The sequence below is a fragment of the Plectropomus leopardus genome, chromosome 21 (assembly GCF_008729295.1).
Source record: "Plectropomus leopardus isolate mb chromosome 21, YSFRI_Pleo_2.0, whole genome shotgun sequence".
Lineage (NCBI taxonomy): Eukaryota > Metazoa > Chordata > Actinopteri > Perciformes > Serranidae > Plectropomus > Plectropomus leopardus.
The window spans coordinates 2,958,030-2,982,111 of NC_056483.1; the positions used below are offsets into that span (position 1 = coordinate 2,958,030).

The following is a 24,082-nucleotide window of genomic DNA, read 5'->3' on the forward strand; positions in this document are numbered from 1 at the left end:
TTCTCAAATCGGAAATTAACGTTCAAAATTTGTGAAAAGCACAAACACCCAGACAACACCCAGTGCTGAAATGTTTCTGCTAATTAAGGAATTGATATGGTGTGTGATTTTCGGATCTGAAGAATGTTGTGTTACAAAATCCCTGAGACGTGCTAACAACGAGAGGAGATATCCTGTCAACTCAAAAACCACAGCACTGTACTGCTCAACAATCTTAAAATGAAGACCTTAATGCAGGTATTAAATACAATACATAGTGCTTTTATTCAGACCCTTATATAGACAAGCTCAAAGCTTTCTGAAGAAATTCAAATGAGAGCGGCGACACAGTAGACTGTCATTATGCTCTAAACCATAAATGACATTATGGAGAACAACTTTGCACCCACTCAGAAACCAACCCAGAGGTCATCCTTCCTCAGGCAGGCATTTACAAGCTAACAGCTAATTGTATCGCTTCCCCTGGTTTTCTAGACATCCCATTATCCTGATTTTTTAAGAGTAATCAAGTGGCAGTTAGCTGCTTTTTCACAAAATCATTACAACTAAACTTTGGAGCTGTTAACACCAGAATTAAGAACCCTGCTCTTCTCAGCCAAAATCTAACACCATGACATCCACATAAGTAAACTCAGGCACCCACAAACTACATCCTAATACTGCCAGACAGAGGCTTGTGCAAGTATCCCGGGAGCACAACAACACCCCAAATCTCACATTGAAGATAAGAACTCCCCTCGGTGACAGGGGCTATCAGGTCGTTTTTCTCTCAAGGCCAGCTCTCTTTCCCGCTCTCACTGTGTCTTTTACCAATTAAGGGTAACAAGCTGACAAAAGTGGCAGTGGGGTTGCCCTAAAAGCAGCCCTGTCATTGTTACATGCCAGCATCCCCCCTGGCACAAGCAAAATGTGCTGAAATCATAGCGTTGCAAACTGGTGATTCTTTTTCAGGCAGCATACAGGTAGAGGAGAAAAATGTTACAAGACCAGTTGGCTGTAGGTCAAAGACTCTGATCAATTATGATTAACAAATCATGAGACATGCATCACAAACTAAATCAGCTCCTGGTCTTGCATGCAATTAGAGTGAAAAATGATTCTAAATGGTGCGGCAGCTAATTAAATGTGTTGTCTTTGGAAGTAATTTGCGTCCTCTGGACAACAGGTGATCCAGACCGTCACGGCAGTGGATAAGGATGACTTTGCCAATGGACAGCGGTTTTCCTTTGCTTTGCCAAGCCAGCTACCAGTTAATCCCAACTTCACCCTGAAGGACAATGAAGGTAATTAAAGTGATCAATATGTTTGTTTGCATTTCTTATGAGTTTTGCGCCTTGCCTTCAGGGTAGGGCTCCATCCTCATTGCTCACAGAGCAAGATCCAATATGCTGTACTGATTTCCTCACACCTTGGAGGTGCGAGGAGAATATGCGCTCTGTCGACTGGGTGCGGTAGACATCTGGAGAACCAAATGCCACCAGGATCTAGTCTGAGTCAGGCCTCACGAAACACAAGAGTCATGGGGGTTTTGGCATGTTTGCGCATTGTGTTGTCAAATGGATTACCTGCTCTGTCCCCCCCCCCCCACCACCCCTTCTCTGTGCATTATTTTGTGCCAACAGTGGGTGTTACCATGGCAACCATCTCAGTCTCAGGTGAATACCTAGCACCGGGTTGGTCTGCAATCACAGGGCTTTTAAAAGCTCTCAGCCAGAAGATCTCAGTTGCCCACTGTGAGGAGGAGTTCACAGCACTCCGGATGAGACTCTGAGCCAGAGAGAGGGAATAAAACGGAGACGAAGGGAGCACGAGAGAGATCAAAAAAATCAATGTGATAATAGGAGATAAGTCTGTTTAGCCCTTGGTCCGGTTGCTTCCCACCACAAGCCTTCCCTAGCCTACTTCAACTACACTGTGTTACAGAGGCAAGTTTTGCTGCATTCATGTAAGTGGCACTTAGAAACATCCCTCACCTCCTGCCCACCTCGGCTCCTGAGGGGCAGATCAATCAAACAAAGCAAAGACTGACTGCAAACACTGATCCACACACACGTATTTCCCAAAGGACAACACATTATCATTTTTGCAAACTAGTTTGCTCAGCAGGAGTTTGCTTGGGTTTTATTAACGCAGCAGAGCGGCTCTGAAGACAGCTGTTAAATACTCCCAAAAAGAGGAAGTTGTTTGGGTAGAGGACCGGATATTTGTTTGATCATTAATCATTTTTCTTTTAATTATATGTATTACCATTTACTGCAGAACCCTCAATCCCCACAGGGTCCAAACATTTTTACTTAATCAAAAATCGAAGACACCACACTGACAATTTCTGGGCTTGGTATAAAAGCTGGAGCCGCAATGACACAATATCTATTTGAGGGCTGCTATGTTGGCATGTCTTTTAGGGTGTGACTATGTTGTATATGTTGTGAAAAACGTGTTAAATATGTTTCTTATTTTTGTCACTTTATTTCTCTGGGGTATTTCTGAGAAAGACACCTCTGTTATTGCCTGCAAAACATGTCTTGCTGATTTGCCATATGCTGTGCGAGGGAAACACAGTGAGGACTTGAGGGAAAGCTAATAGAAGCTAATGCTGAAAAATCACTTGTTAACCAGCAGCAAGCTGGCTGCAGTGGTGCAGCCACTCTTTGCTACTGTTGATTCTTGCTCTGTTTTCTGTATAGTAAGATTATGTGAGGAATAATCAGAACTTGTGAACTGTGAAATGTAAATTATGTCCTCCATTGCCACAAAGGTAAGTATCACTATACAGCATGTTGTCACTATTAGGCGAAAAACTTGTATGTCCAAAAACGTTCCTCTTTATGACATGAAAAAAATGTATTTTTATAGTAATTGAACAGTTATTGTCAAAGTTAGCGTTGTGTCTTTGTAGGGTAGAATTAGGATTGCGGACTGCTTATTGCGTCTAGGCAGTTTTGGGTAGGGAGTCAAAGGCAATGCAGGCATGATATTATCTGCCCCCAGATCCCCTTTTTTACTTGGGTCTTATTAAAGTCCTTTTTCTAGGTTTCTTTAGTCTGACTTTAGCTTTAAGAGGTAAATCCTAAATTTAAGGTTTTTTGCCTGCTTTTCCACTTATTTGTCTATTATTTATCTTACATTTTATTTGAATCACGCTTTTTTCCCTGTTCTTTACATTTTGCCAAAATCTCTCTCTTTTCTGTCAGTGCACCATTGAGACACATATTAATTTAATAGATCTTTCCGCCTCACTAAACACCTCTGGTGGACTGATAGGAGAGCAGACAGCTGCCGTTGTAGCTACTGGAATTAACTGAGTGCCCATGGTCACAGGACTTGTGCTGGATCTAACCTGTGTAAAGGCAGCAACAGAAAGTTTTCTGAACTGGCATCAGTTTTCTTTTTTTTTGTATTTAGAAGAAGTCAGAAGAAATCCACCTGTCACTGTTTACCCTCAGCCCTGCCGTGTGTGGCACTTGTGATGGAGGCAGGGTGGAGTTATGAGGTTTGTCTGTTGACAGTTTAAGAATTCAGTGAAGCTAGTGAGGAGCTCTTTTTTAAACTTTTTGTTGGTAAAAATTTTGTAAAACCCAGAGACGTTAAAGGTGACCAATAGCATTGATAGAGGGATAGAGAGATACAAGGTTTCCACCTGACAGCCATAATACGTAAAGGCATGCTGTTAGCCAAAATGTCCTAGAGGGACTGTTTTACCTGTAATATTATTAAATTCTTCAATATAATAAATTGCAGACCTTGTAATCCTGACAGGGGTTTGTTAGGAGTAATAACTCGTGTTAGGATCTTCCAGGACAAATTGGTGCCCCGTGGGACTAGAAAGGAGCAATTTAAACATCGAGACGGGTTGGGCTGAAGCTACTTTAGTGTTTCGAGAGTTTAATTTGCTCTACGCACTCTAGATTTCTAACCTAAATACCCACCATTTAAAAATGTTCCCCGCTCTTGCAAAGTGATTCTTTCACAAGTAGTTAGTTTTATCACAACAGAGCCATCTGCAGCAAAATATTCCCAAAGCATTCAGGAAGGAAAGCCGTCTTTCTTGAAGGATTGATAGCAGTTTTTTGGTTCATGCTGTTTTGAGTAATGGTGCCTTTCAATTTGGATTTAGCTCCTGCTGCACACCATCCCACAGGATCTTGTTTTTCTCTAACTATATCTGTGATATAACACCACGTGGGATGGGCCAATTATGTGTCATGACATGGAAATACAAAATTATTCATATTTGAATCATTTGTTAGAGGGAACTTGTAAGTAAATTGAACTTCACGAAGGACATAGTGGTAGAAAAAAAATCCTCTGGAGTAAATAGGTCATGTCACTAACAGATTTTAAAATACACCCAATTTAAGCCTTCTGTTTCCTTGCACAGCTTCCGTTCTTTAACAAGGAAAGCTGTTACAAAGCATGTTCTGATTTAGAGCAACAACCTGAACGGTTAGTTGACCAAATGAAAGGGAGGCAGCAGCCCAGCAAAGCCTCCAACTTGTTCTGTTGACCACAGAGTAGCTGCACTGGAGCAGTTAAATGCCTTGATCAAGGGCACTCCTTAAGCTAGCTTTTAGACAAAGAAAGTGGTTCATGTTTCAAGAACTGCCTTTTAAGCTACACACTATCAAACACACATTTCCTTCTGGGTTGGCTTTTCAGTGAAGGAAAGTGCCATTCACCCACAGGCAATGAAAAACCATTATTTTACAGTGTTTGACATCAAAATTACCCTTTTACTACCTTTTTGAATTGCTCTGCTGTGGAATTTGCTTCAACGTTGCTTGATATTAAAATTTTTTTCTCCTACAATGATTCATATCACTTCCTTTAATCTGCTTTACAGCGTGGCTAAAGGCATGATGTTAGCAGGCTGTCTGTCTGACCCATTCATATGAACATTATATCTTAAGAACCCCTTGAGGGAATCTCTTCAGATTTGGCACAAACATCCACTTGGACTCAATGATGAACTGATTATATTTTGTTGGTCAAAAGTTGGGGTAACTGACCTCATCTGTCTTATTCTTGTGAACACAATATCTCATGGACACCTTGAGGGATATTTTTCAAATTTGGCGTAAACGTCCACTTATACTCAGTGAAGTGATTAGGTTGAAGTGATTAGAATTTGGTTGTCAAAGGTCACTGTTAGCTTTGGTCAATCACATTCTCGAGAATCAGAAACCTCAAGAAGACACTGAGGGAATTTCTTCAAATTTGGCACAAACGTCCTCTTGGGGGACTCAAGGATGAACTGATGATATTTTGGTAGTAAAAGATCAAGGTCACTGTGACCTCTTATATCTCATTTTTGTGAACACAATATTTTAAGAGTACACTGAGAGATTTTCTTTTTTTTTCCAAATTTGGCACAAATGTCCATTCATTCTCAGAAATTAACTAACTAGATATAGGTGGTCAAAGGTCACTATTAACTTGCATCCATCTCATTATCAAGAATCAGATATCACCAGAAGGCCTTGAGAAAATTTCCTCAAAAATTGGACTCTTGTACTCAGTTATGAACTGATTAGTGAAATGATTACTCATGACATTTCATATCCATGCTCAACTTCATTGTGACATCATAATGTCCTTCAAAAACATTTTTTCTGGTCATTTCTTAATGATATAACTCAGGAACAAAGGGGTAGACATGTGGTCAGATACTGAATTGAAACAGTGCTGATTGTATTGATTTTTCTGTGCTGCCAGGTTGAAGATGTGTGTGAAGCATTCATGTTTTCACAGACATGGATGTAAACTGTGACTGCAGGCATACAACTGCAAGGTGCTAGTTCTAGTTCTTCTCTAAATTTGCACTGTCACAACACCAACCTCCCCCTTAATGTTAAGCCACCGCACCCGGAGTTCATGCTGCTTCATCTCTAGTCACTCGGAGCCTACATTTCCACTCACACTCAAAAGAGGTGTCGGAGTCATATAGCGTTCCACTGCCACTGTGTATTAGGAGTTATTTGCTGTGTTCACAATATCCGGGTGAGAGAGAGAGGCACAACACACCATGCTGTTGACTCGTGTGTCTGATAATTAAAGTAAGCTCTTCACACTCGAAGCAGCTTCTTTCATTGCTGTTGTAGCAGACCAACAGTTGGTGGCTGCTCTGTGCCAGCATCTAATACCTCCCTCTGTTGTTGTGCAACTGACGAAAATCCCTCTCAGTCACTCACACAACTAACTCTCTCATGACCTCCTTTCCTCCTCGCTTACAGTTTGCTCACAAAGGATCCTCACAAAACTTGGGTCTTTTTTGTTGCTCTCTGCACAGTTTTTTTGCAGAAGGCAAAAAAAGGATTTAGTTTGAGACACTCTGATATGTTTAATGACTACCTTTTTTTAGTTAAATAACGGATGATATCTGCAATTGATTCCTCACTCATTTCAGTTAATTTAACAATAAGGGCTTCCAAAAGAACCCATTAACTAAAGCATTATGGGTTTTTTGGAAAGCTATTTTCCATACTTGCAATCATATCAGCTTTGTTTAAAGCTATTATCTTGTTACGATTGGTGCTTTTCCTACGGAGACCTGTAATAGCTCCGTCTCTGTTCAAAGTCAGACAAAACCCAGCGAATGTCGATTTTTAGCTTTAAAAAAAAAAAAAAAACTGGTTCAGTCATAGATTTAGATCAAGGCTTTTCTCTTGCTGTGGAATTGTGATCTTTGTTTGCAGCGATAGAGCAAGGCTCCAATGAGTTGTCTTGCGGATGTGTTGATAAAGTGGAAGAACTGGATGTGCTACAATAAATGCAGGTCAAACTCCTACAGCATATTAGGTGCCATTAAGGCTGAAAAACAAGGGGGATGCTGCTGCTCAGCTGCTCCCGGAAAGCACTTTGTGACAAACCTGTTGGGTTAAAAGCCCTTTGAATATAATCAACTTGACTATGCATACTTTACAATGACTGGAAATTGAATGCCTCTTTGATCTCGTCATCTGTCACATTGGTCTGACATTTGCTTCTAAAAAGGCAATTAAACAGACGCTATGATCTCTAAATAACCCACATACTTAAATAGATCAATTGATTTCTGAAGGCATCTTCCTCTAGTGTGCATGCAGAGGACCTTCTAATATTACAGTTAATCAACTGTGTTGAAAGAAGTGCCATCAAGCCATTGATATGTGGGACGTTTAATTAGCTTTTATGTCGTTCACACTTGCAATGGGTGTTATACTTGTAGATTCCCAAACACCCATTATCTGCTGAAACTGCATGATATGTGCAAGGAGGGCAGAGCAGCTTGTCTCATGCTGGTTTTGTCAAAACTTGCTCAACATACTGCTGAAAATTGTTACAATCTCTCATTGGAGTATGTGGTGAGTTTCCTATTATTCAAGCAAAATTCATATGTTGCCAATTACGCTGTGTTTATGGTTTGAGAAAAGGGGAATAACATTTTTTTTTGTTATTGAATAACCCAATATTTATTAATATGTGTGCAGTCATTGTTGACACATTGAAGCTGTGAACCAATTTGTTTCTGTGTAACAAAGGAACACATAATAATAGTACTCTGCCGTACCCTTTTACTGTTACTGCAGAAAGGTGCAAGCTAGCCCATAATTAAGTCAGATGCACAAATCACAACCTTATGGAACAAACATACCATATTGTGACTGTGTGAATAGGCTGAAACCATGCAGTGGGCAAACATATTGTTCTTGTACAAGCAGCCCAATCGCTAACTGCTATCTGTAGTCACTGCCGGGGATGTTTTGTTAAGCTAAGCCTTACCGAGTCAGACTAATCCTTATTGAATGCAGGTGGCTGCTTTAAAGGCGATTGTTACATTTGTCTCTTGATCTGGTGTTTGTGATTCTGCATGACAGGCCTATTATTTCTGCATGAAATGATATTAGTGTTTGAACAACACTGAGCCATTCATCAATATTCAGAGCCATTATATAATATTCCATAGACCTGTAATGTATTTTCCCTGTTCTGTGGTATGTGACCCCCCCCCCCCCCCCCCTTTTTTTTTTGGGGGGGGGGGGGGGGGGTAAACAAACTTTGACAGCAACAATATTTATTAATGATAAGGGTGGCTGCACTGATTAAAACCCGACAATACAGAGTCTTTTAGGTCAAAACAGAATCCCAAAGTATTCCACCAATTGCAACAAAACCAAATTCGTTAAACTTTTAAAATGATACTTCCAAAAAATATAATGCTTCTGCAAGCTGAAAGGACAATGGTGCTGATTTAAATCCTTGCAGAACCTACTTAATACCACGTCTTAAAATTTGCAGCTGCATGAACGTGAGCCATGCTTGACAACACAGCATGACCAAATCTATATTCCAAGTAGCAACTGGAGAGAAGGTTCGTGCTGAATCCCATAAGCGGCACCTACACACACCCACCAAAGTTCACAAGGAAAACAGATAAGTGCATATGTAGGCAAGTGTGAAGTCTGCAGAGATGGTGGTTGCGTCGCATGTGTCTATTGTTGGGTTGCTTTTTTTTTCCATTACACGGCACATGCTTTACAGTGAATCAGCCCTTTGAAGATATTTGCATATACTGTATGGTAAATAAATTAAATCTAAATGTACATGAGCATACGTATCTTATTGTATCAATTAATACAGAAAATCAGGGATTTCATGGTTTTACACTTTCTGAATGTGTAAATGGATTTGTCTTGTTGGGACAGCCATAAAATGTTTAAATCAAGAAAGTAAATTTGAAGAGTTAAGAGTGACCACAGAGTTGCGTGCAACAGGGCAAGTATCCCCCTAAAATTGTCAAATTTTTGCACGGCTGCAGACTTTTAATCTGCTGCTGTGAAATCTCACTTCACTTTATAATTTGAGACGAAGAAGCAAGAATGCTTATGTGATACGCAAATTATGCAAGTGATCCTTTGCCTATCACTCTAGTGCTTTTGGAAAAGTGAAAAAAATAAGGCTATTTTCCAGTTAGTGGCTCATACGCTGGCTTAACGAACCCAGTGCAGGGGGAATTCCACACAGTTGTATGGAACTTCGAACACATGCATATTAATGGCATTTTCTTATGTGGTAGAAGCCAAGACAGCAGAAAAAAAGATGGGAAATTGATTGCTAGTATTTTATGTCATTTCCTCGGTGGTCACCTGGCTTGAACTGTTGCAACATAGCACACAAGCTGTCACAACACGGTTTGTGACATGTGACTGTGTTAACTCGTGCAGTCTCTCCTCTTATGTGGATGGACCATCTCACTCTGGTGTTAATCAACAAAATGCACAGCTCTCCTGCACCCACCTACTCCGAGAGGTGGTTTTATTGTGAAATTAGCATGACATTATTGATGCGCATTTCCTCGTCGTGGTCTGCACAAGGACCCATGCTGCTGTGGGTATGTGCTTCAAAGTGTAACCGCGGACGCAGCAAACACAGCATTTGTCTCTCTGCCTCAGCCTCCGTCTTTGTCCTCTGCTCTCTCTTTGGCACGCACATACACACACAACCTCTTCCATTCACCCCCCTTGCCTCCCTCTCCTCTCATATTGCAACTCCCCATCTCTCTTCCTTGTTATTTGCATCTCTCCCACTCCACTCTCTCAAAGCCCCCCCCCACACACACCACCATCACCACCCATCTGCTTGCTGATACGGTGATACTGTGAGTCTGACTTAATAAAGCTTGAAGTACGTGTTGTCATTCCAACTGTCGATCATTGTAATTATTCATAGATGGAGCAGAGATTGGAGTGGGAGGCGAGGTCTCAGAGCAGCAGCACGATAGTACAGCATGGCGGAGGTGTTTTTCTCGCTGGGTGGAAAGGAAAAAGGTTGCCCCTGTGCACGATTCAGCATTTTTGGAACTCAGAATGTCGTGTGAAAATATATCAATGTGTCATCTGCAAGTTTCTACTTAGTCAGTCATGTGAGGCTCAAGTTAGTCATCCAGGTAGCTGATTCACCGAGCCATATACTCTGAATGAACAGGGATGGATGATCATGTACTGTAGCTGCTTGTTTTCTTTTTATTCCTTATCTCATAGTACAAACATTTTAAGGGGTATTTTGCAGAATATCAGTCTGTGCTGTGTTAATGCTTTGCATAGTCCAAACTATTGCTATTTGGACACCTCACATATTACAGACACGTAATCTCCCGCTGAAATAAAACCTCTGAAGAGCCCTCACATACCTGTAGGGATTGCATATTAGATTCCTGACAGAAGACTGTGAGATGAACCTAGCGTGCGAAGTGGTCGTGTGATGGCACACTCGTTGGTGTAAGCTTCTTAGCATGCATGCTTTTTGAAAGGAAGTATTTAACACTCACACCAAATGTCAAATAAGCTCTGTGTGTACTTTTGCAAAAGAAAACAACTCAACAAAAGTTTTTTTTTCTTCTTTTTTTGTGCAGATAGAAGGCTGCGGTAAAAAGTTATGATAATCTTATTGTATTTTGGTACCAAGCTTTCAATGGCAGCTATGCATAACAACTACAAATAATATTTTAAAGCTGAAGTGGTGTTAGAACACTTTGCTATGCTAAGCAAAAGGGAAACATGAGCAGTGCAAAGTTTCTCAAATCAATGGTTTAAATTATTCAACTTCTATAATCACCATCCTTTACTCAGTAATTTCAGTAAAGTGTTTAAGTATGACTTCTGTATTTTTCAACTTGGACCATTTTTTTTTGCCATGGTTTGGTGTCTAAGTGACTAAGGCTCAGATTGTGTAAAGCAAGACAGCATTTGGGAGGGGATCCCTACAGAAATAGACATATTTTTTGTTTAACCAGACAGCCCTGAAATGACAGACCCATCGTATCTCATTTAAATAAACTGAATTTTCTTAATCATCAAAAAACATACTTTGTGCAAAATCGATGGACGCAAAATATAACTTACAAAGCCGTCTTGGTTTTTCTTTACGCTTCAACAATCACCAAATCTCATTTGGTTGAAATAAACACTGGATTTACAACATTAGATGTGAAAATATGCTGGCTTTATTCACACTAAAATTACTATTTATAAGGGGTGGATCATCAGAGGCCCCATAATACAATATTATCACAAACCTTCAGTCACAATACAGTTTTATTGAGATCTTAAATGTGTTGCAATATGCTGAGTATTGGGATAAAATATATTGTGATATATTAACATTCATTACCTTTTTCAGCTGTTAATTATATTCCCAAAAGAAAACTTAAAAACCTTTATTTTATTGAGTTATACAAGAGTTAACAATCTGTTCATCTTACTTCATTCATTTTTATTGCAGTAAAACATTTCTTGTTTACTAGAAATTTATATTATTGTTGTAAGCAACCAAAAGTAGAATTTGTATATTAATAACATATGTAACAAAAAAAGAATACTTGGTTTCTGTGTATTGATACAACATTTCCGCACAAAAATATCGTCATACTATGCTGTATCCATTTTTGTGTTGTGACTGGAAGAGCAGAGGACAAGCATGGAATAATGTGGTGACAGCCAACACAGATGCCACTACTGTTGATTTAAGCCTATTTGCGGCTGCCGGCTGCAGCCCTCTTACTCAATATTGGACCAATTTCAAAAGTTGTTGCCCTATTAGTCACTTAGTCACAAAGACATTGGAAAAAACGATCCAAGAAAAAAAAGAAAACACACAAAAAACATAAGGTACACAACACAAGGTACTCTTTGAGCAAATATGGGCTAACATTATCTTGAAATTGAAATGTCCTTATTGCAAGCTCTGAAGACTAAATCTAATCTTGCTGTATTTTATTTATATTTTTGTTTAAAAACATGGATCTAAGTTACAGATGCACTGAATCAGTTGTCAACTGTGTCTTAATTTTGTCCGTGATAGAAGTTTCTAGCGCTCAGCTGGCATTCTGATTTTCCCAAAACACTTCGAACAAAATAGCCTATGGCAGAGGGGAATGCAGCATAGATGTGACTTGGTGGGCAAATGGACTATAAATGACACCGAATGGCTAATGGCGGTTATGTCAGGGATGTTGCCACAGTTTCTGATCGTGCAAGAGCTCTATATGCTTCCTACTGTTGCATAATACATTTATATACATTTAACAGTGCTCCTTATTTACACAGTCTCCCCGTATTTCCACAATGCAAGGATGTCAAAATAAATAAGGGTGTGGTAAACAAAGCTATGAGAGTACTGACATAACAAGTGAGCTCCTTTTCACATGTATACAAGTGCTACATCTGTGTATTTATTTGCTTTCTCCTCTTTGCCAAATCTTTTCATAAAACATTCCTCTCGAGTTTTCTCTTGTTTGCTCTTTTCTTCTCTACAAATTCAGCCTTTTTTTATTCCTGTTTATCTACATGACATGTTCCATTAACAGAAGTGTTTCAGCAGAGGCCAAGGTGAAATGCTCTTTTGCAGCGCATTAAAATAGTAAATGAACACCTTTGAAATTAATTAGCCTTGGCACATGGGGAAGCTGCAGTGAGACACACTAAGAAATCTACCAGCTTGAGATACTTCAAAAGCAAAAAGATACAATTTACAATGGGAAATGCTGTAGATTGGAATTTTTTTTTTTTTAGCTAGATGATTCTGTATAAATAGGTAATTGCAGGCTCCGCTGAAAGAGTGATGCAACTGAGAATAAAGAGGAAAGCATCAATTAGTGTTTTTAGCCAAGGGGTCTCATTTTCCTGAACATGTTTTTTTTTTTTTTGCATTACAGACAGCACGGCCAGCATCATCGCCAGGCGGCGGCGGTTTAACCACCTGATCCAGGAGCTTTACGAGCTACCCATCGTTGTGTGGGACGGTGGGGAGCCGTCGCTGAGCGGCACCAGTACCTTGACCCTGCGGGTGTGCCCGTGCCAGCGCCACGGGAGGATCCGGATGTGCCAGGGCGAGGCGTTCCTCTCCTCGGCCGGTCTCAGCACAGGGGCCCTCATCGCCATCCTGCTGTGCATCGTCATCCTGCTGGGTAAGTTGGGACAGGCGCTGTGGGGACTGTAGCAGGAGGGGGGAGCTGCCCGGGGGCAAATATCCTGAGGGCATGGACGGAGGAGATGAACCATGGAGGAGCAGGGAAGGGTGGAAGGGTTTTGAAAGGGTTTGACAAGGGCAGAGGAGGAGAGAGAGATGAAAAGACATCCGAGGACACAAGTAGAATTAAGAATGAGAGTAAAAAGAGCTGAATAGGGCAGAGGTGGAAAAAAAAGAATATGAAGGACAGAAAAAGAAGATGGTGAGGATAAAGACAGCAAAGAAGAGTGGAATGGAGATTGCAGGGTCAGTGTGATTCAGAGAGGGAGGCGTATACAACTGAAAGAACACAGAGAATAAGTAGTTCAAGAACTGGAATCCAAGAGCAGCGAGGGTTCACATTTCAGAAAGGCAGCTAGAATCAGAAAATTAGATAAGACTTAAATCACATTTGTTGATGATTTGAAAGTCACATCCAGCTCTTTTTACTATGCAAACTAAATCTCCTTCCCCATCACTCCCCGCCTGGCACATGTTTGACATCGCATGTTGAGACAAGAGGAGCAGAGGACAAGCATGGAGGAATGTGGTGACAGCCAACACAGATACCACTCTTGTTGATTTCATGTGTGACGGACGTGTTCTGCGCCATGAATATAAAACTCCCAGATGGAATAAAGTGAAACGGGAGGCCACATCCATGTTGCCAGCTCGTTGCAGCACCCAAAAGAGCATGCCCTCACTCAGTGTGTGCCTTACTAGTTACTGTTACTATAGCAACCAATCTTTGCAGTCACAGCAAATGATTATATATAAAACTCGCAGATGTAATCTTGACAATTTGAGTTTGGAATGTGGACTTTACACTTTAAAATATCTGAAAGATGGCACAGAATCTAAGATCAAATATACTGAAGTCAATAATCTCCCATCAGCTGAACTTGCGTGAGAAATGTCGCCTTCCTCTGCAAACCAAACTGCAAAGTAATTAGAAAACACTGTCTAATAACATAGCTTCACCGTCATCGTTTTTCCCCTCCTCTCTTCAGCGATTGTCTGTGGACATTAGCGCGTGAAGGTTATGCATATTCATATGGGCTGTCTTCCTCCTCGATGCCAAAGCCTCTGGCTGAGGCGAACAAAAGGCCATCACCACTGTTTGGAGCAAATGCTTGAGTGAAAGACACATGCTGAATCCCTAATCATCAACACAAGGCAGATCTAGTTAGGACAAAGAGAAACAGCTAGAGGCAGGAACTGATCACACATCTTTATTTATTTATTTTGGACCTGTGCTGTGTTTTGGGTTCACACTTTACATTTACAAGTGAAATGTCTTACACATGGCTCAGCTGGTGGACAGCGGTTTGGTGACCCTTCAACCCCCATGAGATTAGAGATTCTGTCAAAGCGTCACAGACAAAATAAACAGGTTCAACTTAACCCTTTCAAATCCTCCGTCCATTCCAATGGACATAACTTTTAGAGGAAGTCTAGAGCTATGATTGTTGACATCTGACACCACACAAATGCACATTTGATGGGATGTCTATAAGCCAATCATAGTGTCCCAAATAATCTAAAGTGGACTGTAGTCGAGCCACGGCCCCTTTTTTAACAAGCATAACCGAGCATGAAAAAAAGAAAAAGTACAAAGTAGGTTTCAGTCTATCAATCAAACAAAAAGAAACATGACAGATTTAAATCGTTTACACAGGTTTTTTTTTGTTTTTTTTCAAAAATATCCATCCATTGGAATGTACTGTGTTTAATTTCACTGGAAAATAAATAGGGGGAATACTGTTCATATTTGAGTTTTGTTTATGATACAGTCAGCTTTCAATGCATCTTATTGATTATGTTCACAGAATATTCATCTCTGGAGGTTTCCTACATATTATTTTCACAAGATGCTTTAGAAACTGAGGATATTTTTAGTCACAATGCCAAAAACGAGAACATATTTTGTATTTTAGAACTCACGTTATCACTTTAATCATTGATATGAGTTAATTAATTTTTGAAAATAAAATAATATTTACTATTAGGCAATTTCTTTAAGATTATTTGTCTTTTGGAATGGAGAGAAAAAACAAAAACTAGCAATTCTTTTTTTCTAATGATTTAAGAAGGGCATTTAAAATAAAAATCCACCATAACAATATTCTTTGTTTAGAAAATAATTGGGTTCTGAATGGTAATTTGACTTTTCTGCAGCATTTTTTTCATAATTCACTATCTCAGTCATTCATACCAATAAATAGGTTGCTGCGTGTGGGCGTCCTGGTGGATTAGTGGTCTTAAGAAACATGCTAAGTAACTGCAGTATCCTCAGTTTAAAGCCCAATTGGGACTTGTGTTGCATGTCATACAACCATCTCCTCCTATTCTGTTAGTCTCTGTGTGCTGCAAGACTTAGTATAAAAACCTCAGTACTTATAGACCCAATTTACACCTAATATCAAGAAGTGATCTAGATACAGTGTCTGTATAAAGCGATCCAATCCACTGTTCTTTTATTTTTACCTGGCATTAATAAAAGTTGCCATCTTTTTTCTTTTTTTTAATCACTATTTGAAAGGGATGTGCACAATTAGTCAGCTTGTCACAGTTCATAGATGGAAAACCAAGAGCACACCTCAGAAGGCAGGTAAACAAAGCGGAGTGTGGAGTGTCTTGACTGAGCAAATAAACAATGCAAGGATGCAAGATGATCCAGGCAATTTACACATTTACAAGGGGTCGGGATGAAGCAGAATCAAGGCAAGGTCAAAATCTAGATCACATTGTAGATAAGAATTGCTGGGAAAGCTAAGGCATGGGGTACACTGTGGGGACAATCTGGCTAAGAGCTTGTGAAAGTGGACCGGTATATATACCAGGGAGCTGCTGACGGGAGGAATGAGGAACAGGTGAGTGATGATCAGCAGGTGAAATTAATCTACTGATTAGGGCAGGCAGGAGTGACAAGCTCTGCGAGGACAGCAGAGTGAGAACACAATGTACAAACAAACCGAGTGAATAAATAGATGATAAATGAACAAAAGTAGTATTTGAAACCATGACACAACTAGACCAGGGGTTCTCAACCACAGTTTCCTGAGGGAGATCCAGAGAGGAAAAAATGTATAAAGCCTCTGGAAACCCAAATCACCATCAATGTTTTCCTAATATGCAATTGAGGGTCTTGTATGCATAATATAAAGCATCAAAAATGAATCAATCATCAATCCAAATTTTGAATATTGTCATTTTATTTTTTTTAGTTTCCTGAAGCTGGGTTGATTTGGGCATGGTTATCCCCAATCCATACAACGTAATATGGATAAAACCGATCAAAAATTCAATGTCAGGTGTCAGTTGATACAAATTTAACACGTCACATTGAAATCCCCCATTGCTCCTTTCAAAAGGGTGCTTTCGAAAAGAGACACACTGGCACAAACTGGACTGCTCGTAAATTCGGAGCACTGTTGGATATACCATTTTGATTATCCAGAGCAGCGCACTATGGGAGTGTCAGCGTGCACTCTTAGCACTTTGTCTGGGGAGAAGAAACACCAAAGCGCCAAACGGAGTTAATGTGTAATGAACTTAACTGTTTGTTAATTAATGGAAAAACAGAACACTTCCTAGCTTGGAGCAACAGTGTAGAGAGCACCCCTAATGATCCAAAAATAAAAAAATATATTTGTGGCCAGCTGCCAAAAAACACAAGATAAGATAATATTTTATTGTCTGTTTTCACAGAAATTTCAAACAAACAAAAAAAAACACATTAAAAAAAACCCATCATTGATCATCAGAAAGGCTATAACATAAGCATAAATGAACAGGAAATCCTTGTTCAGACAATGATTATCAACCATGTAGATCAATCGTGATGTATGTGATGTTTATGTGTTTTCTTTTTTTAGACCAGTAGACCGGTCTATGTTTAAACTTCCACTCAATCATTAGGGAAAGTATTCACGAAGAACAACACAACTATATGCAAGGGAAGAGTTGTTAACTATTGTTACTAATTTTAGCTTTTGGCAGACATAAATTAGCTATAGCAGGAGGAGGTGAAATTTGGTTATATTTCAACTTTGTGGATGGTTTATGATTTATATGTATTGTGATTATATTGTACGGATTGAATTTACCCCATTTACACAACACAATGTTAGCCAGACCTCCTCCAGAGTGGCGGACTGACAAACATTTCTTTTTTTTTTTTTAATGCTTTCAAAAATCTGGTAATAAAACAACAAATTTATCCTGAATTTCAGTATGTGCCGAAGCTTGCCAAGAAATTGTTCAAATCTATCTCCTCGCTCCCATAAAACCTTGAGATCGCTCTTCAAGTTCATTTTGGTCAACAATGCTATTTAAACACAAGCTGCTCAAGGCTGAACAAAGAGTAAGAGAGTGAAAGTGTGCCAAGTTGGTTTTAGAAATGCACTCTAAAATTGAGTGGCCGACAGACAAAAGTGGTGGTGTCACTTATATAGACATGAGTCACAGTTTTAATTCTCACTTGCCTTTGCTAGTCAGTGATTTGTTTGTGTGATTGTTTTTCTGTCCGTCCGATTAATGTCCATGTTTTATCTCTGAGCCCTCTAATAAGCCATCCTAATTAAGCCTGTAGCAAACCAGAAATGGATACAAACTATCTATAAGCTGACTCAGTTTATAATGGCAAGCTTTGAGCTTTTGGGGCCACCAATCATTGCCACTGCCCACGTCCCAAACAAAATGAACTACTATATAATCAAAAACAGCAATAACCTTTAAAAGCCAATGTGAGTATGTTTTACTACTTAAACTACGTATCATGTTACTATGAAGAGAGTGAAAAGAAAATAGGTGCAGTGAAGGTATATTGTAGATGCAATGGAAATTGTATTTAGCCTGAATGAACCAAATTATGCAGCAGTTTGAAAGCATAAAATATAAAGTTCATATGCTTCCAAGCGAGCTGCTACGGGCTCCATCTGTGGCTTCATAACAGCCGCTATAGCTGAAAAATATGCCATGGTGTCAGTTGTGCAGAGCACGCAATTTAGAGAAAGCAATAACAGGACGAAAAGACCAGGTCCTAGACAAAAAAAACTTGGGAGTCTGACTTTCGTGGGAGAACTTTTTGGCTGTCAGCTTGTAGTCTTACCCTTTGTTAATGATTCCTTGTGATCAGCAGTCATCATCCCTATACTTGTCAAATGCTTCATTTCAATGTGTCATTTGGAATTTGTTGTCAATGTGGCTAATATTTGGACATCTTTTTTCAGACACGGCGGGTGCAATTTGCATAAAAATGTGAGATTTTCTCATTTGGAATCTACACTGATTTGTTTATAGAACGTCTTCAAATAATTATACAAACTGGCCTCTGTAACACCAGTGGCTGCGTTGTCTGAATTGCCAATAACACTCACCATTCCAGTGTTGTGTTGTATTGCCAGGTGCTTTAATCCTCAGGTGCCCTTAAAACGCATGAGCATCAATAACTGTCCCCAAAGTGAGGGAACAATGCTGTTATTCAAGCTCATTTGTTGTAAAGTGATGTGTTCAGTCCATCATTCACCAAAATATCGGTGTCTTTAATGAATACATTTTTTTAAGTGCCTTTGTAGCGCTTTTTCACATAAACACGGCCCGTGGAGTTAAGAGGGGCTCATTCTAGGCTAACAAAAATGCAGTGTTTCTTAGTGTCATGTGATTATACACTAATAAAATCATATATAAGATTATTATATTGCATTTCTACCAATATGTCCCTCAAAATGTGTTTTTAAAACTGTGTCAGTGCAACAGCAGCAAGTTCATAGGACTAGTACCAAACAGTCAGCATAAGCCTTATTGAGTTAAGATTGCTTTTCAGGTTCAAAAACATGAGACAATTTAACGAACAGTAGCCTTAAAGTATTGCAGCTGTGATGTTTTTAATGTTTTTTATTTCTGTTTCAGAAGTTTTTCCTTTCAGACCGAGTTGGGGAGTGACTTAAAAAGTTACAAGGAATAGCCTCCTACTTGGATTAGAGACATTATTTTACGATACAGTCCCTGTAGTCTCCCAGTGTAATCTTCCATAACCAGGAGGACTGCAACATAAATGAGACTTCGTGGTGGCTCCTGCTGCAGCAATTGTATATCTGCAGACTGGGGTAATGCTCCCTGGTGACATAAGCGGTGTACTGAGAAACAGTTAGACCTCGACCGGCCTTGGCTAGGCAAATGAAATGACCTGAATGGACCATTATTGGAGAGAGTGTAATACAATATAGTATGTACAGTGGAGAGGAAAGTACAACAAATACAAGTATATCATGGACTGCTGAAAGTGCAGTCTGGAAGGTGCATTAACCGAGTCATTACATTGAGGCTGTTTACCTCTGAACCACAGTGAGGTCTAAAACTGTAGATAGTGGGAGCAGATAGTGGCCAAAAATGTAGAAATTCAAAAATATGCATTGTGCAGGAAATGAATATACTACATTCTTTATTTCCTAGTTCTAATCAAAGTGATTTACCCAACTCAATCCCAAACACTCACATCTTTGCATTGTGTAATTGGCAGTTTTAAACAAGTCAAGTGATAAGCACTCACACACACAAATTGCATTTTTACACCCTCTCTTGCCGTACTTAGGCAGTGCCAGTGCACCAGGTGGAGGAAAGTGAATTTGGATTTTTTTTTTTTTGCATGCATTAATCATATGCAGGTTAGGGGACATTTCATTAAAATACAGCTAAAAACTGCACAAAATGAAATATATGTAGGGATGAATCTGTGCATCATCACTTCAGTGACAAGGTGTCCTGGGGTACAGTTGAAAACATTTTAGTCCATAATGGAAAAGTTTACTTTGTTGCACTCTACATTTAGTTTCACATTATACAACTACAACTCAATCACAGCTTGAGAGAAATGCCTTATGGGCTCACAAGTAGTTCATTTACTCGACAGAGTTTTAGTGATCCATTATCCTGGCAAGCTAAAAAGTTTGATTCCAGACCCTGCAGTTAAAGCATAGAAAGAAATAGCTTTTGGAATTTGAATCCAGTCTAAGTTAATTCATTTTATTAGGTTAGTCTCCAAGCATAACTGCTGGCTATTGTATGCCAGTGCCTATCAGCTCCTACCAGGGAATGGATTATCAGTGTCTTAGGGTCTCACCTGATTAACTTAACTACTTGGTTTGAGGTAATCTTATTAATTGTGCATTTCTTGGGGTGAACGTGCACAAATAAAATCATGAGAAACTAGAGGGGCACTTGGACAACACAGACCTCCGCCAAGGCCAAAGTCCTGTGCATCCCCCCTTTCATCCACTCCAAAATTTTAATGGGTTCTTCCTTGCCCCATGTACACCCTTCCACCATGTTTCATGAGAAGTAGGCAAGCAGTAGGTAACAAGCATTAAGGTATGTTACCTGTCCACCTGTCTTGTATAGAAGCCCATTGCCAGAAGATTTTGCCTTTTCTGGTATTCAGGTCAAGAATGGCATTTAAAAAAAATGCAAGGATCTGCATTGATTGGGTTGTGTTTTTTCAATACTGGTGAGATAATATAAAGGTCTTGGACAACATATCTTCATGCAGCGGTTCTTTGATACCCTATGAAATTGTGCCCCAGGAATCATGCTATGTACTAAACGTAAAGTTATATCCCTAACGTAAAGTTACGGAGGTTGGGTTTAGGAAAAGAAACATGGTTGAGCATCTTTCGGCTTAGGCAAGTAAAGTTACTGTGCTTAGGTTTAGAAAAAGAAACATGGTGAAGATACACTTTGAAATGTCTCAGATTTCACTCAGAGTTTACACAGTTGCAAACACCTGTGTCCTGGTGGAGAGTCTAATGTTTTGTGACCCATCTAACATCTCAAACCTAACTCCTTTTCCTTCATTACTCTATCAGTGCATTGGTCATTTGATCTCAGCATTCCCAAACATTGGGGTTAGACATAAATAGCTGACTCATGATTACATAGGATATTTATGAATTTTTTTGCATTAATTTTTGTAAAAAAAAAAAACACACTGTTGAAAGTTAACACTCCCTAAAAATCTTGCTGTTTCTTACATATCATTGTGGCAGTTGCAAGGCTGCTTTATACCAATAGGATCTCACACACACTGGTTACGTGGTGCCACTTTGCTGACACTGTACAGCCATGTTGCAGGTGGATGCTGAAGGTGGCTTTTGGCATCACGGATTGTACACCGAAAGCACTGACATAGTGGGTGCATTTGACAAATTTGCAATAAGAACGGGCTGGCTATATTGTGGCAAATGCTGAAGCAGGTTAATTTTTTTCACAGCAGTCATGCATTGGGACTTCCACTGTATTAATGTAGTGGATTGATTCAAAATGATGTGACCACAGTGCTTTACTTAAAAGCAGTATTTTTATGTCATAGAGGCTCTGTGAACAGGTAATCTGTCTATATTTTTCCCATCAAAAGGTAATTTCTTTTACTGTTGTTGCTTCAGTTTCTCAGTTGTGACAAAACCTGGAAGAGGTCCTGCTTTTTCACTCTGCTTTGGTCCACTTATTCAGTACCACCACAGCTGGAATGGGATTATTTTCACCTGCCCAAGTGAACTGAAAGAGTAAAGGCTCCAGTGTTTGACTAAGCAGCTCAAGCTTGGTGTCAACGCACCTTTACTCCGAGTCTACTCTGAGGCTTAAATGTGCTCTTTGAAAATCACTTTATAGTCTGTCTACAGCATGCCACGGTCCCCACAATATGAATATAAAAATGCATTGCTTGAGTAAATACAGTAGATTAACACAAATGCATCGTTGCATCCTTGACATTATGAAAGTTGAAACCTCTACCTTGCCTTAATCCACCACCACCACCACCACCACCTTTTAGTCTGTCTGCCGAGTTCTCACCTTGTACGTGTTAAAAGGAGTTCTCAGAGGCTGATCTAACACTATAGTGTGTGGCTGGTTACATAAATATAGTATGTAACAGTGTGATGTGGAGCGTCAAAATGCTGAAAACATTTATATCACAATATATCCCTTTTTGTTCCTTTGAACCTTTTTTCTTCTGCTAATGTTCAACGCAATTTGATTGTGAAGCAAAAAGCCTCTGAAGGAACACTGATCTAGCTCGCTCGTCTCTGTTAATGTAACATAATGAACTCCTTTTAGAGATTGCACCACTGCACCGATGTACTCCCCTAGCTTACGCCATTTTATTAAATAGATGTTAGTGTTAACATCTTGCAGAGAGGTCATCATTAACCCGAAGAAGTATAACTCTCATTAGTTGTACTGTAGGAACAAGTTCCAAGCTGGAGCATGTCATCAAATATTACTCGGCTTCAGGACTTCATTAACAGTTGGAAAAGATACACTGTAAGCTACTCATCTGGAGAAACGTGATATATATATATATTTTTTTATGTGGCGCAGCTGGCTCATTCTTTCTGTGTAAAACTCAAAGATATTTACATGAGACATACCTCCATATGTCGACACGTTTGCTTTGTCTTCACAGGCTGTTTTGCATTTTGGCTGGATGTGATTTGCTCTATAGATGATGTTAATGTGTATATTGTCATCATTTCAACAGCTTGCATTCAAACATCACAGCTAATGTCGCCGTAATGCATATTATTGATTTACAACTCTCCAACGCTTGGATAGTTTAAGTGTCCTGATGGAAAATCGGATAAATATGCACATAAAATATGCTTGTGTTCATTTGGGTGGCTGTTAAGAAAACATGGCTGAGCATGGTAACCACATTCAGCTGCTCTGTGTTATGGGATGTTCGTTGGATGAGTAGTTTGTCACTTTAATTATATAGAAAAGCAATTGTCTTTCTGTGTGACTTTTGTCTGCAGCTATTAAGGATGTCAGTTTATTGTATGAAGTTATGCCACAGAATTCTACTTGTTATTGTAACATATTCATTTTTTAGGGGTTTTAGCCTCAACACATTCTGAAAAAGTTCTTTTTTTGTCTTTCAGCCATCGTGGTTCTCTTCATCACACTGAGGCGGAGCAAGAAAGAGCCCCTTATCATCTCTGAGGAGGACATCAGAGAGAATGTGGTTACCTACGATGACGAGGGCGGAGGTGAGGAGGATACCGAGGCCTTCGACATAATCGCCCTCCGTAACCCAGCTGCCGCTGAGGAGCTCAAGTTCCGACGGGACGTTCGCCCGGAGGCAAGAAAACACTGCAGTGTGTCCCGCAGCCACCGGAGCCCATCGGTGCAGCTGGACGAGGTGGACGTACACGAGTTCATCAAGCAGAGACTGGTGGAGGCCGACATGGACACCAGTGTGCCCCCCTACGACTCCCTCCAGACCTATGCTTACGAGGGCCAGGGATCACCCACAGGATCCATCAGCCCTTTAGACACTCCTGGCACACAATCAGAGCAGGATTATAACTACCTGGAAGAATGGGGGCCCGAGTTCCAGAAACTGGCAGAACTCTACGGAGAGGCAGATTCAGATGTGACGACTTAGTCTGTGATTTCACTCCTGTCCAAACCAAATCTGTTTGAAATTTTTTTCAAATTTTCAGTGAACAATAAAAAAACAGAGATGCTTTCAAACTGTTCCCGGTGGTTTACAACTTCAACTGTTGAACTAAAAAGACTGCTCTTTTTCTTTTCTTTTTTTTCTTTTCATTTTGTCGCTTTGGATCATGGGTCGTTCATCTGGAAGTATTGAATCAGATTTTGGGAAGGAATAACAACAATATGGGGAAAAGGAAAATGATATTTTTCCTTGGTGTATATTTTTTATTGCTCAATAAAGTCCTGAAATCCATATGAGTGGATATGTGAAAAAAAATTGTAAATTTGTCTTCTTCCTCCACGAATGGATAAACAGTACAGCATGCAGTTAAGATTATCGTGGTGGGAGGCATTACCAAAGGTGTTCATGATTCACCAGGCAGAGGATGATGCTGATCCAGCCATATGCACAATAATGACACCCCCAGTCTTGCAATATGTTTTGTGTCTTTTCTTCCATGTTGCCATTATCTTTGAAACACTCTTTGAATCAGCCATATTTGCTAACATATGTACATCTTCCAAGCGTCTGATTTGAAATGAAGAGAGGTAAGTAACACAGAATGACTTAAATACAGCACTAAGTGGATAATGTTATCAC

At 39.7% G+C, this 24,082-nt stretch overlaps 1 protein-coding gene across 1 annotated transcript in view; it reads left to right on the forward strand.

Annotated features, from left to right (window-relative positions):
* The window catches only part of LOC121960541 (cadherin-18), a 73,139-nt gene extending 49,711 nt beyond the window's left edge, over nt 1–23,428 (forward strand). The window contains exons 9-11 of the mRNA XM_042510304.1: nt 1,166–1,283; nt 12,692–12,943; nt 22,923–23,428. Coding sequence (XP_042366238.1) covers nt 1,166–1,283; nt 12,692–12,943; nt 22,923–23,428 — 876 coding nt within the window. The remainder of the gene's footprint in view (nt 1–1,165; nt 1,284–12,691; nt 12,944–22,922) is intronic.
* The last annotated feature ends 654 nt before the right edge of the window (nt 23,429–24,082 follow it).